Raw genomic sequence first — 14,282 nt, forward strand, 5'->3', positions numbered from 1 at the left:
TATGATATTCTAATATGTGGCTTTTTTTAAATAATAGGGTTTGGCTGAGATATTGCATCAGAAGTTCATAGATGCTGACGTGGAGGAACGCCATCATGCATACCTGAAGCCTTTTCGCGTCCTAATCAGTCTGCTTGACAAGCCAGAAATAGGTAATGTTAGAAATGCTGCTTCCATCCTATGCTGAATACAGATTACCTGTTTTCAGGGAAATACAACATGGTGAGATACAACCAAAGCGTTATTTTGAATATAATTTAATCTTTGGAATTTCACAACTTTGAAGTCATGTTATATGTATGGTTCAATGATCATATCTGTGGTCACTTACAAGTTTTGCATGGCTGGGCGCAGTGGCTCATGCCTGTAATCCTAGCACTTTGGGAGGTAGAGGAAGGAAGATCACTTGAGCTCATGGATTTGAAACCAGCCTGGGTAATATGGCTGAAAAGCCATGTTGAAAAACCCCATCTCTATAAAAAAATACAAAAAAATTAGCCAGGCGTGGTGGTGCTTCCCTGTAGTCCCAGCTACCAAGTGGCTGAGGTGGGAAGACCACCTGAGCCCAGGGGGTCGAGGCTGCAGTGAGCTGTGATTGCACCACGGCACTCCAGCCTGGGCGACAGAGTGAGACCCAGTCTGAAAAAAAAGTTTTGCACAATAATTTGAACATTTTTTGTTAGGAAAATACCTTTGAGCTCCTATAGTGTCTACAGAACATGTGGTATTTCCTTTTTAAGCCTATTTTTTCAATGTCACACTTAAAATGAGCTTTGGTTTGATTTTCAATTAAGTAGGGGACCCCGTCCATCTTTTTGCCTTGGGATCCTGGGCAAGCCACTTCTTTTCACTGTGGAGAGTAAAAACATTTTCACTGTAAAATGAAGAGGGTTGAACTAGACTCTGGTCACCAAAGGCACCCTTCTTAGATACTATGGTCCTATGAGCATAGGTTGAGAAAAGTGACCTTCTCTCACTATTTATGTATTTATTTATTTATGAATGAATGAACGAATGAGTGAATGGCAGAGTCTCGCTCTGTTGCCCAGGCTGGAGTGCAGTGGCGCAATCTTGGCTCACTAAAACCTCTGTCTCCTGGGTTCAAGCAATTCTCCTGCCTCAGCTTCCCCAGTAGCTGGGATTACAGGCATGTGCCACCATGCCTGGCTAATTTTTGTATTTTCAGTAGAGACAGGGTTTCATCATCTTGGCCAAGCTGGTCTCGAACTCCTGACCTCAAGTGATCCACCCGCCTCGGCCTCCCGAAGTGCTGGGATTACAGGTGTGAGCCACTGCGCCTGGCCCTCTCCCTCACTTTAAAAAGAAATTTGCGACCAGGCATGGTGGCTCACACCTGTGATCCCAGCACTTTGGGAGGCCGAGGCAGGTGGATCATGAGGTCAGGAGTTCAGGACCAGCCTGGCCAAGATGGTGAAACCCCATCTCTACTAAAAATACAAAAATTAGCTGGGCATGGTGGCGCGTGCCTGTAGTCCCAGCCACTCGGGAGGCTGAGGCAAGAGAATCGCTTGAACCAGGGAGGTGGAGGTTGCAGTGAGCCGAGATTGCGCCACTGCACTCCAGCCTGGCAACAGAGCAAGACTCCATCTCAAAAAGAAAAGAAATTTGCGGCCAGGTGTGGTGGCTCACGCCTGTAATCCCAGCACTTTGGGAAGCTGAGGCAGGTGGATCACCTGAGGTCAGGAGTTCAAGACCAGTCTGGCCAACATAGTGAAACCCCATTCCTACTAAAAATACAAAAATTAGCCAGGCATGACAGTGCACACCTATAATCCCAGCTACTCGGGAGTCTGAGTCAGGAGAATTGCTTGAACCCAGGAGGTGGAGGTTGCAGTGAGCTGAGATCGCACCATTGCACTCCAGCCTGGGCAACAGAGTGAGACTCCGTCTCAAAAAAAAGAAATTTGCTACCATATCAGCTCACTTTAAGGTCTGCATCTGCTTATGTGAGCCCTACACCAGGGAAAAGATCCCCATGTCTTCCATAGGATTGCAAGCCTAAGAATGTCATTCAGTGCTCCAGGTGTACCTGCCTCCTGGTAGCTGTTTGCAGAGGACAAGAGAGCTGAGGGCTGGCCGGGTGTGGTGGCTCACGCCTGTAATCCCAGCACTTTGGAAGGCCAAGGTGGGTCTCACTTGAGGTGAGGAGTTTGAGACCAGCCTAGCCAATATGGTGAAACCCCATCTCTACTAAAAATACAAAAATTATCCAGGCATGGTTGTGCACACTTGTAATCCCAACTACTTGGGAGGCTGAGGCACAAGAATTGCTTGAATCTGGGAGGCAGAGGTTGCAGTGAGCAGAGTTCATACCACTACACTCCAGCCTGAGTGACAGAGCGAGACTCCATCTCAAAAAAAAAAAAAAAAAAGAGAGCTGAGGGCATTAGTGAAGTGGCCTCTCTCTGGCCTTGGGATGGAGGCCCTTCGCTTATCCATTCAAAAGCACAGAGCATCTGCCATGTGGCAGGGACGGTGCCAGCTCTAGGGGGACAAAAGGGGAGCAGCTTCTCGTGAAGTTAGAGGGAAGGGGAGACTCCATGTTCCTGGAGTGTTTTCACTGTTCATTAATAATAACCACAGCTGACACTTTTTGAGCAATTATTTTGTGCCAAGTGATTTGCATACATCCTTTTATATCTGTCTGCACACACACCTCCGTCCCTCCAACAACCCCAGGGTAGGTTCTCCCACTATGCCCATTTTACAGATGGAAAGACTAAGGTTGGGCGGGAGTAGGTAATTTGCCCAGGGCCAGTCAGGAGCCTAAGCTGGGTTTGTCAGCACCCCCCGATGCTTACCTGATTGCACTCAGAGAAGTCCTACCCGAGATGTTTGCTTCTGTCACCAGGTGAACTTTATTCCAAGAGTTGTGCAGCTCTCGTCATTCTTAACGAAAGTCCAAGTATGAAGCTTTTGTTCTTCCAGGCTTTGCCCCTGATGTGCTGCCTCAGGGTGTCTGCACTTTGTTCAGATTCCTCTTCCCATCTGCCCGCTCCCACCTTAAACCAAATAGATTTTCCTGCTAGTGTAAAGTAACTGCAGCTCTGAAAAATCATGATTTAGTCCAAAAAGTGGAACAATTATATAAATGTATTGGGAGCTTGCTGTGTAACTTCAGGGAAGTATTAAAAGAAGAAAATATAACTTGGCATTCTGGAGATGTGTGTTTTATGTCAAAGCCATGCACCCTGGTGAGCCAAGTAAACGTTGCTGCTAACTGGGCTCCAGGTCATATTTTCTGGAAGCAAATGAATATCACGCTCCTGCCCAATCATAACAGTCACTTAATTTAGTCTTTCTAATTTTTTAGCTGTCTGCAAGAAATCACACTCAGGAGGCAAAGGCGGTGATTATACAGAACTAGAAGGCACAGGACGGCCATTCAGTCCTGTCCATACTTTTTGTGGCTGGGCTTTAGCCATACCTCATTTCCTCCTCCATCAATCAAGGCAACAAAATTGCCTTCATTTTTGTAACAAGCATTTAGCATTCTTATGCTGTAGATAAAATACACAGGAAGCCAAGGCCAGGTGCGGTGGCTCACACCTGTAATCCCAGTACTTTGGGAGGCCGAGGCAGGCAGATCACCTGAGGTCAGGAGTTCAAGACCAACATGGCAAAACCCCACCTCTACTAAAAATATAAAAATTAGCTGGGCGTGCTGGCACACACCTGTAATCCCAGCTGCTTGGGTGGCTAAGGCGGGAGAATTGCTTGAACCCGGGAGGCGGAGGTTGCAGTGAGCTGAAATCATGCCACTGCACTCCAGCCTGGGCAACAGAGCAAGACTCTGTCTCCAAAAAAAATAATAATAAATTCTATCTTTAAAAAAATACGCAGGAAACTTAGCATGAAAATAATTCTCTCAGAGGCGCATCTTTTGGTTTTGTGAAAAGAAGTGTAAAAGATTGGATTAATCTGCTTTTTTGCCAGTGTTGACAGAGCTTTCATTTTCTCTGAATTGATTGTGTGTTTCTGCCTTTGGATACATGGGTAAGAAGTCAGGCCCTCAGCTGCCTGAGGGTTGCGGTTTGCGGAGCAGCAGTGCCCTGCCCATCCCCTGCCTGGTTGCAGGGAAGCTTCTCTAACATGCAGCTGGTCCAGTTCTTTTGTGCCATCTTTCTCAGCGTTTCAGGATAGCCATCATTTCTTTTGTGTTGCTCCAGCTCATGACTAAAGGAATTGAAGAAGTTGCCCTGCTCTCTGGATATTTCTGTTGAGTAATGTCCTTGGCCAGCAGTTTATGCACACTTAACACACGTAGTCTGCGCCCTGCCTCCATCTAGCAGAATCTGCCTTGGGCAAGTTACTTAACCTCTCTGTGCTTCCATCTCCTTATGTGTAATCAGCAGTACAGGATCTGTCCGCATGGCTGTTACGAGGGTTTAATACGTTAATAGATGTAAAATGCGTAGAAGGGTGTCTGGCACACAGGAAGTTCTACAAAAATGTTGGCTATTTTCATGAATGTTGTTTCCCCAGCTAAAGTTGTCACCAGTAAAGTTAAGTTTCTGTATATTTTAGACTATATAAAATGTCTGTATGCACAGGTTTACTGTATATATGTCTTATGTATATATATATGTCACTTACTGATTTAAAGGGGATTGTTAATCTGTCTCTGACCATCTTCCTTCTAATTACAGGGCCTCAAGTGGTTGGGAATTTATTTCTCGAAGTCATCAGGGCCTTTTATTCTTACTGCAGAGATGCCCTTGGCTCTGATCTTAAACTTAGCTACACCCAGAGTGGAAATTCGCTGATAAGGTATGGGTTTGGCCTTGAACCTCACGCATCTCTCTCCCTCCCTGGTACTGTGATTTTTTTTTTCCTCTCTTGCTTACTGTAAATTGTGAAGTGGTAGAGAAAGCGGAGATGCAGCAGGTGAGACCATTGGTGAAAATAATCAATGCATTGAAGTCAGTCCCTGGGAATTGACTGTTCCCTACTGAGTACTGTGAAGAGTTTAAAGGGAGTTTGATGTAGTCTTTCCCCCAGCCTGGGATGGACAGGTACGTATTGATTTTTTGATCAAGTATGAAACAATGAAATGTATGTATTGATCAAGTATGAAACTCATTTAACAAAGGCAGCTTGATCTAGTATACCCAAGTGGTGAGTTACAGGGCGGAGAGAACAGGGAAAATGGAGGGGAGGGCACCTGGCAAGTGGAAAGCGGATGTGAGTCTTCAGGACAGGAGTCCAGGGGGTGTTGGGGGAGATTGGGGGAGACCCAGGCAGGGCACCGGAGAGCACAGGCTCCATTGCCCCAGAGGCAGAGTGAGTGGTGTTTGGAAGACAGCGGGCACATTGGCCTCACATGCGCAGTTACACACAAACCCTGTTTTGTTTGTTTATTTTGTTCCTTTTAAGGGGATACAACCTTTTCCTTTTTGCTTTACTCTTAATGTAATTTCCTTCTGCCTGAACTAGCATTGGGTACATTGAAAATTTAAATCAATTTTAATATTTTTCTGGTTTGTTAGTTGTAAGTGTACCAAGAGTTCTTAGTGTTTGCTTTTTTCTCCCAGAATGAAAGCGGTTTATTGTTTTTCTGAGTATGAAAGTAATACATGCTCATTGTTGCATTTACTGATATTTGAAAGATCAAGAAAAAAGGTGTCACCTGTAATCCTAGCACTCTTCAGAGAAAACCATAAAACATTTTTATTTCTTTCTAGATTTCTACTATATACATAAATACATAGATGCCTGTCTTTTATTTTAAAGGTAGAATTACACCAGTTATTTAGTTGCTTGGGGTTTTCTTTTTGTTTTCTTGTTGGTTTGTTTGTTTGGTTTTGAGACAGGGTCACCCAGACTGGAGTGCAGTGGCGTGAACATGGCTCACTGCAGCCTCAGTCTCCTGAGCTCAAGCGATCCTCACGCCTCAGCCCCTTAAGTAGCTGGGACTACAGACATGCACCACCATGCCCAGCTAATTTTTTTTTTTTTTTTTTTTGTGGAGATGAGGTTTCACCATGTTGCTCAGGCTGGTCTCAAACTCCTGAGCTCAAGCAATCTGCCCACCTCAGCTTTTCAAAGTGCTAGGATTATAGGTGTGAGCCGCCATGCCTGGCACTCTCTGGAGTGTCACTCTCCAGCATGACAAGGTCTCACTCTGTCTCCCAGGCTAGAGCACAGTGGCACCATCAATGGTCACTGCAGCCTTGAACTCCTGGGATCAAGTGATCCTCACACCTCAGCTTCCCAAGTAGCTACGACTATAGACACACACAACCACACCTGGCTAATTTTTAATATTTCTGTAGAGACAAGGTCTTGCTATGTTGCACAGGCTGGTCTTGAATTCCTGGCCTCAAGCAGTCCTCCTGCCTCAGCCTCCCAAACTGCTGGGACTACAGGTGTGAGCCACTGTGCCCGGCCACTGCTTGTTTTTTAAAATGCAAGTTGTGAGTAGCTCTACACTATTCTCCTATGGGATTAGTTGCCTTAGATTTTTTGTTAAGGATTTATCATTTATTTAAGGCCAAGTGCAGTGGCTCACGCCTGTAATTTCAGCACTTTGGGAGGCCAAGGCAGGTGGATCACTTGAGGTCAGGAGTTCAAGACCAGCCTGGCCAACGTGACAAAACCTGGTCTCTACAAAAAAAATACAAAGGTTAGCCGGGTGTGGTGGCGCATGCCTGTAGTCCCAGCTACTTGGGAGGCTGAGGCATGAGAATTGCTTGAACCTGGGAGGTGGAGGCTGCAGTGAGCCAAGATCGTGCCACTGCACTCCAGCCTGGGCGACAGAGCGACACTTCATCTCAAAAAATAAATAAAAATAATAAATCCTGACTGACCAATTTCTTATTGATTGACTTTTAGACAGTTTCTGCTTTTTCAATTTTGTTTGTTTGTTTGCTTTTGAGACAGAGTCTTGCTCTGTTGCCCAGGCTGGAGTGCAGTGATGTGGTCTTGGCTCACTGCAACTCCACCTCCCAAGTTCAAGTGATTCTCCTGCCTCAGCCTCCTGAGTAGCTGGGATTACAGGCACCTGCCACCACTCCCGGCTAATTTTTTGTATTTTTAGTGGAGATGGGGTTTTCACCATGTTGGCCAGGCTGGTCTCGAATTCCTGACCTCGTGATCCACCTGCTTCAGCCTCCCAAAGTACTGGGATTACAGGCATCAGCCACTGCGCACAGCCTGTTTGTTTTTGAGACGGAGTCTCGCTCTGTACCCAGCCTGGAGTGCGGTGGCGCCATCTCGGCTCATTGCAACCTCCACCTCCTGGGCTAAAGCAATTTTCTTGCCTCAGCCTCCCGAGTAGCTGGGATTACAGATGCCCATTATCATATCTGGCTAATTTTTATGTTTTTACTAGCGACAGAGTTTTGCCATGTTTGCCAGGCTGGTCTCAAACTCCTGACCTCAAGTGATCTGCCTGCCTCGGCCTCCCAAAGTGCTGGGATTGCAGGTGTGAACTACCACACCCGGCCTTTTTCAGTATTTTTTAATGGCCATTTAGTGGTACACTTCTGCACACATCTATGTAGCTGTGCAGGGATTTCAGTAGGGTAAATTTCTTGAATAAATTTCCTGAGCCATAGAAGATAAAATTTAAGGCTGGGTGCTATGACTTATGCCTGTAATTCCAGCACTTTGGGAGGCTGAGGCAGGTGGATCACTTGAGGTCAGGAGTTTAAGACCAGCCTGGCCAACATCACGGTCAAACCCCGTCTCTACTAAAAATACAAAACTTAGCTGGACGTGGTGGTGCACGTCTGTAATCCATCCTAGCTACTCGGGAGGCTGAGGCAGGAGAATCGCTTGAACCTGGGAGGCAGAGATTGCAGTAAGCCGAGATTGTGCCACTGCACTCCAGCCTGGGAAACAGTGAGACTGTGTCTCAAAAAAAAAAAGAAGATAAACATTTAAAATCTTGGCTGAATTTCCCTGCTGAATATCCGTGTACCATGTTATTCCACCAGTAGAGTATGGACTAAAACTGATTTTCTGTACAAATTCTTTTTACAGTAGCTCTGAAATTATTATTATTTTATTTTTATTTTTATTTTTTGAGACAGAGTCTCACTCTGTCATCCAGGCTGGAATGCAGTGGCTCAATCTCAGCTCACTGCAACCTCCGCCTCCCAGGTTCAGGCGATTCTCCCACCTCAGCCTCCTGAGTACCTGGGATTACAGGTATCCGCCATCATGCCCTGCTAATTTTTGTATTTTTGTAGAGACAGGGTTTCACCGTGTTGGTCAAGCTGGTGCACCCACCTCAGCCTCCCCAAGTGCTGTGATTACAGGCATGAGCCACCGCACCCAGCTCTGAAATTTATTTTTAAGAGACTGTATCAATATAAATATTGTTTATGATGGCATTATGCAAACACATTATAAGAACAGTAATATTTTCATTTTTATCAGGGTGTGTCAGCTTCTCTAGAAATAAGTTGCAGATGGTGAAATCAATTACAGTTTTTTGGACACTGTTTGTAATTCAGGATTTTTTTATAGACATATTTATTCATGTCCTCCCCTTTTACAGTGCAATCAAGGAAAACAGAAATGCCTCTGAGATTGTCAAAACGGTAAATTTGCTGATCACTTCTCTAAGCACAGACTTTCTCTGGGATTATATGACGAGGTGTTTTGAGGAATGCTTTAGGTAAGTATGCAGTTCAAGAATGCAGAATATTTGGGAAGGATGAGAGGGTTTAATAATTTTGTAGCTGCTTAGAATATCAGATTATATATAAGTAGCTGAAGCTGAGTAGTCTTTCCTGAGTTTTAAAATTCAACTAAAACAGGATTGGAAAGAATTCACTTAAGATTCTAGCAGAATAAAAACATCTCCAATAAGAAGGTTCACATAATCTTTGCCATGTAATTCTGAAGCTGCTTTAAAAGTCTAACTTTAGAAAATCCTCAGCGCATTTTCTGGTTACGTTCATCAAATCAGCTTTCCTTTCCTGGCTGCCCAATCTGTTGAAAGCAGCTTAGTTTTGTGGCTTTGTGACTGGATAGAGTGTTTTTGAAACTCTTGCTGAAATGAATGTAACTGGTCAGATAAAAGCATTAATGTTTTAAGCTACTATAATCAGCTTTATCATCTCTTTTAACCGGGTGAATTGCACCACCCCTAAATTGTTTGCAGTGGCGTACCCCAGGAATACCGAGCTTTCCTGGAGAGCCCTTTCCCATGCCATTTTCTTTACGGGAGGAATAAGGTCATGTCTCAAACCCTGTTTTGTCCTGAGGCATGCTGTAAAACTTATTTCTTGTTCATCTCCACTGTAATGCTCTTGGCTGTCTCAGAGTCTTACTTCTCAGCTGCTACCACTACACTTTTCTGCCCAAATAAGCTCACAACCCTGGGAAAAATAAGTTAATTGCAATTGGATCCACAGGTAACAGCAAGGCCATATTATATTGAGGTTAGAGTGTGCTTTGGTCAGCCTGGTATGTTATTTTTTATTTTATGACGGAGTCTCTCTCTGTCACCGAGACTGGAGTTCACTGGCACGATCCCAGCTCACTGCAACCTCTGCCTCCCAGGTTCAAGCGATCCTCCCATCCTGGCCTCCTAAATAGCTGAGACTACAGGCTCAGCCTCCCAAGTAACTGCGACTACAGGTGCACGCCACCACACCCAGCTAGTTTTTGTATTTTTAGTAGAGACAGGATTTCACCATGTTGGCCAGGCTGGTCCCAAACTCCTGACCTCAAGTGATCCACCCGCCTTGGCCTCCCAAAGTGCTGGGATTACAGGCATGAGCCGCCACATCTGGCCATCCTGGTTATTAAAAAAAAAAAAAAAGAATAAAATGTTTCTACCCAGATAGAGCTGACTCTCCATCTTTGCAACATTTTGTCCTCTTTTCATCCTAGAGTTAATCACTGTCCTGAGATTAATGTCTGTCTTCAGTATAACATGGCTTTGCTGTTGCCTGTGGATCCTATTACAGTTAATTTATTCATCCCAGGGTTATGAGATGAAAAGCAATAGATACTTTTTAACTTACCCATTTATCTAGTAGCCTGTTTATTTTAAAAGAAGTCTTGAATTTCAGTATGAGATAAGCAACTAACAATAGTTGATTTGTGGGGTTACACTTCTCTACAGAAGCTGAAATGTTCTAGGCAACTCAGGTGCTGATAAACTCCTGGTATTACTTGGAGGGGAGTAGTCCCAGGCCACTCCTACAGCAGGGTGAACAGCCGTGTGGACTGTGGTGTTCTCCAGCCCAGCCTCGTTCCCTTGGATCGTGCTTTTGGGCTTGGACTGGGGACTTGGGATTACATCTGTCGATGGTACTCCAGGTCTCCTGGGAGACACCTGAATTGGTAGAGTTCAAGTCAGAGGGAATCTGTTTGGACACCAACAGATTCAGGACACTTATTGACACTTCTACATGTTAGATACTTTTAGTCACCAAAATTTAGTTATGAGAACTACAAAAGCTCTCTTCCATTATGTTTGAAGTAGAATAACGTTACTGGAAATTGTAAGAAATGCTTGGACTTAACGCAGGAAGAAGAATTGATTTTTTTTTTTTTTCTGAGACAGAGTCTTGCTCTGTCACCCAGGCTGGAGTGCAGTGGTGTGATCTTGTCTCATTGCAACCTCTGCCTCCCGGGTTCAAGCAATTCTCATGCCTCAGCCTCCCAAGTAGCTAAGACTACAGGTGTGGGCCACCACACCTGGCTAATTTTTTTATACTTTAGTAGAGATGGGGTTTCACCATGTTGCCCAGGCTGGTCTCAGACTCCTGAGCTCAGACAGTCCACCCATCTCGGCCTCCCAAAGTGTTAAGATAACAGGTGTGAGCCTCCATGCCTGGCCAAAGAATGGATTTTTCTTTGCTGTGATTTATAGACCAGTGAAGCAGCGTTACAGCGTGAGGAACAGCGTCAGCCCTCCCCCCACGGTCTCGGAGCTCTGCGCCCTCTTGGTCTTCCTGCTGGATGTCATTCCCTTGGTGAGTGCTGGGGAAGGGACATCTCAACGCCTGCTATTATTTACATTCTTACTGGTGGTGATGGCCTGCTTTATCAACCTCACATTACTGAAAATGTTTTACATAAATATGCAACACTGTTTTGATGTTTGTTTTGGCATAAAAGATATAGCTGGATGTATGTAATCTCTTAAACTTTTAATGTCTTATTTAAAAGGGGCTATAACTTTTGGGCCAGTTGTAAGTGGGCAAAGCTGAAGTTAGGTCAACCAGCTGATGAACTGGGTATCATTCCCGTACTACAGTTACTTTAGGGAAAGAGTCAATACATTTCCTAGTTAAAATTGTGCTGTTGGCTAATTTTCTCAAAGGAAACTAATTTCCTTAATATAGAAACGTGCCAATTTTATTTTTTATTAGAAAGTGTAAAGCCACTTGCGAGGAGAGGAGTAACATCCTTGATTTGTCTAGATGAAATTGAAATACCGAGCCTAGCTCTGTGGTATGCGCTCGTAATTCCCAGCTACTCAGGAGGCTGAGATTGGAGGATTGCTTGAGCCCAGGAATTTGAGACCAGCCTGGACAGCATAACATGATCCAGTCTCAAACAAAAACAATAGAAATGTTCTTTTCTTTTCTCTGTCTCTTTTTTTTTTTCTCCTGTGACAGAGTTTTGCTCTTGTTGTCCAGGCTGGAGTGCAATGGTGTGATCTCGGCTCACTGCAACCTCCGCCTCTGGGGTTCAAGTGATTCTCCTGCCTCGGCCTCCCAGGTAGCTGGGATTACAGGCACCTGCCACTACGCCCAGCTAATTTTTTGTATTTTTAGTAGAGACAGGGTTTCAGCATATTGGCCAAGCTGGTCTTGAACTCCTGACCTCAGGCGATCCACCAGCCTCGGCCTCCCAAAGTGCTGGGATTACAGATGTGAGCCACCATGCCCATCCTCTTTTCTCTTTTTTGAGATAGAGCCTCACTGTCACCCAGGCTGGAGTGCAGTGGCGTGATCTCAGCTCACTGTAGCCTCATCCTCCCAGGCTCAAGCAATCCTCCCACCTCAGCCTCCCAAGTGTCTGAGACCACAGGCATGTGCCACCACATATGGATAGTTTTAGTATTTTTTGTAGAGATGGGGTCTCACTGTGTTGCCCAGGCTGGTCTCGAACTCCTGAGCTCAAGCAATCTCCCTGCATCAGCCTCCCAAGGTGCTGGCTGGGAATATAGGCATGAGCCACTACACCTAGTCTTCTTTTGTTTTCTGATTTGAAAATTAATGTGGTATGGTGGCTCACGTCTGTAATCCCAGCACTTTGGGAGGCCGAGGTGGGCGGATCACGAGGTCAGGAGATTGAGACCACCCTGGCTAACACAGTGAAACCCCGTCTCTACTAAAAAAAATACAAAAAGTTAGCTGGGTGTGGTGGCGGGCGCCTGTAGTCCCAGCTACTCAGGAGGCTGAGGCAGGAGAATGGCGTGAACCCGGGAGGCAGAGCTTACAGTGAGCCGAGATCACACCACTGCACTCCAGCCTGGGCGACAGAGTGAGACTTCATCTCAAAAAATAAATAAATAAATAAATAAAATAAAATAAAATAATTAATGTGGGTCAGGCACGGTGGCTCACGCCTGTAATTCCGGCGCTTTGGGAGGCCAAGGTGGATGGATCACAAAGTCAGGAGATCAAGACCATCTTGGCTAATACGGTTAATACGGTGAAACCCCATCTCTACTAAACATACAGAAAATTAGCCGGGCGTGGTGGCAGGCGCCTGTAGTCCCAGCTACTCGGGAGGCTGAGGCAGGAGAATGGCGTGAACCCGGGAGGCGGAGCTTGCAGTGAGCCGAGATCGCGACACTGCACTCCAGCCTGGGCTACAGAGCAAGACTCTGTCAAAAAAAAAAAAGAAAGAAAGAAAATTAGTGTGAAATTTATGCCCTAAAAAATTGAATTAGATGCCATTTTGAGATGCATTGTTTTTCTGATTGTGAACCAACATTGTGGGGTTAACCTACATGTTTATTTCACAGGAACTTTACTCTGAGGTGCAAACCCAGTATCTCCCTCAGGTGCTCGGCTGCCTGGTGCAGCCTCTTGCTGAGGACATGGAGGCCTTAAGTTTACCTGAACTCACGCATGCCTTGAAGACGTGTTTCAAGGTGCTCAGCAAAGTCCAGATGCCTCCTTCCTACCTCGACACGGAGTCCACCAGCGGAACCTCGGTGTGTACTCTGAGGGGCAGAAATGGTTCTGGGGGCTAAAAGCAGCTTATGCCTTCCTGGGAGTAGAAAGTCTTTAGGGTTGGTTAGGATAGGAATAAAGATGAGAAGATACCCAGGTAATATGTCAAATATGCTTGTAAAACCCTCACTTTAAAAGGTTTTAGCACCTGGTATGGTGCAATGGCTGACACCTGTAATACCAACACTTTCGGAGGCTGGGGCAGGAGGATTGCTTGAGCCCAGGAGTTCGAGACCAGCCTGGGCAACATAGCAAGACCTCATCTCTCTACAAAATAAAAATTAGGCCAAGTGCAGTGGCCCACACCTGTAATCCCAGCACTTTGGCAAGCCGAGGCGGGTGGATCTCCTGAAGTCAGGAATTCAAGACCAGCCCAACCAACATGGCAAAACCCCATCTCTATTAAAAATACAAAAATTAGCCAGGCATGGTGGCGCATGCCTGTAGTCCCAGTTACTTGGGAGGCTGAGGCTGGAGAATCTCTTGAACCTGGGAGGCGGAGGTTGCAGTGACCCATCACCCCACTGCACTTCAGCCTGGGCAACAGAGCAAGACTCCGTTTCAAAAAAAAATAAAATAAAATAAAAATAAGGGCTGGGAGCGGTGGCTCACGCCTGTAATCCCAGCACTTTGGGAGGCCGAGGCGGGCGGATCACGAGGTCAGGAGATCGAGACCATCCTGGCTAACATGGTGAAACCCTGTCTCTACTAAAAATACAAAAAATTAGCTGGGTGCGGTGGCGGGCATCTGTAGTCCCAGCTACTCAGGAGGCTGAGGCAGGAGAACAGTGTGAACCCAGGAGGCGGACCTTGCAGTGAGCCGAGATAGTGCCACTGCCGTCCGTCCTAGGCGAAAAAGTGAGACTGTGTCTCAAAATAAATAAATAAATGAATAAAATTAAAATGAAATAAAATAAAATAAAAAGGCATGGTGGTGTTCACCTGTAATTCCATCTACTCAGGAGGTTGAGGTGGGAGGATCGCTTGAGTCCAACAGGTTGAGGCTGCAGTGAGCCATGATTGCACGGCTGCACTCCAGCCTGAGTGAGAGCAAGTCCCTGTCTCTACAAAAAAAATTTTTTAAGTTTAGCACCCTTTGTTTCA

General features: G+C 45.5%; 1 protein-coding gene across 2 annotated transcripts in view; it reads left to right on the forward strand.

Moving 5' to 3' along the window:
• Nucleotides 1-14,282, forward strand: part of DOP1B (DOP1 leucine zipper like protein B) — a 132,404-nt gene that overhangs the window by 52,195 nt on the left and 65,927 nt on the right. For both annotated transcript variants that reach the window (XM_055373998.1, XM_019017893.4), the window contains 5 exons: nt 38-152; nt 4,671-4,791; nt 8,528-8,647; nt 10,859-10,961; nt 12,968-13,159. In XM_055373998.1, the coding sequence (XP_055229973.1) occupies nt 38-152; nt 4,671-4,791; nt 8,528-8,647; nt 10,859-10,961; nt 12,968-13,159 (651 nt within the window). The remainder of the gene's footprint in view (nt 1-37; nt 153-4,670; nt 4,792-8,527; nt 8,648-10,858; nt 10,962-12,967; nt 13,160-14,282) is intronic.

Source organism: Gorilla gorilla, chromosome 22 (genome assembly GCF_029281585.2).
Source record: "Gorilla gorilla gorilla isolate KB3781 chromosome 22, NHGRI_mGorGor1-v2.1_pri, whole genome shotgun sequence".
Lineage (NCBI taxonomy): Eukaryota > Metazoa > Chordata > Mammalia > Primates > Hominidae > Gorilla > Gorilla gorilla.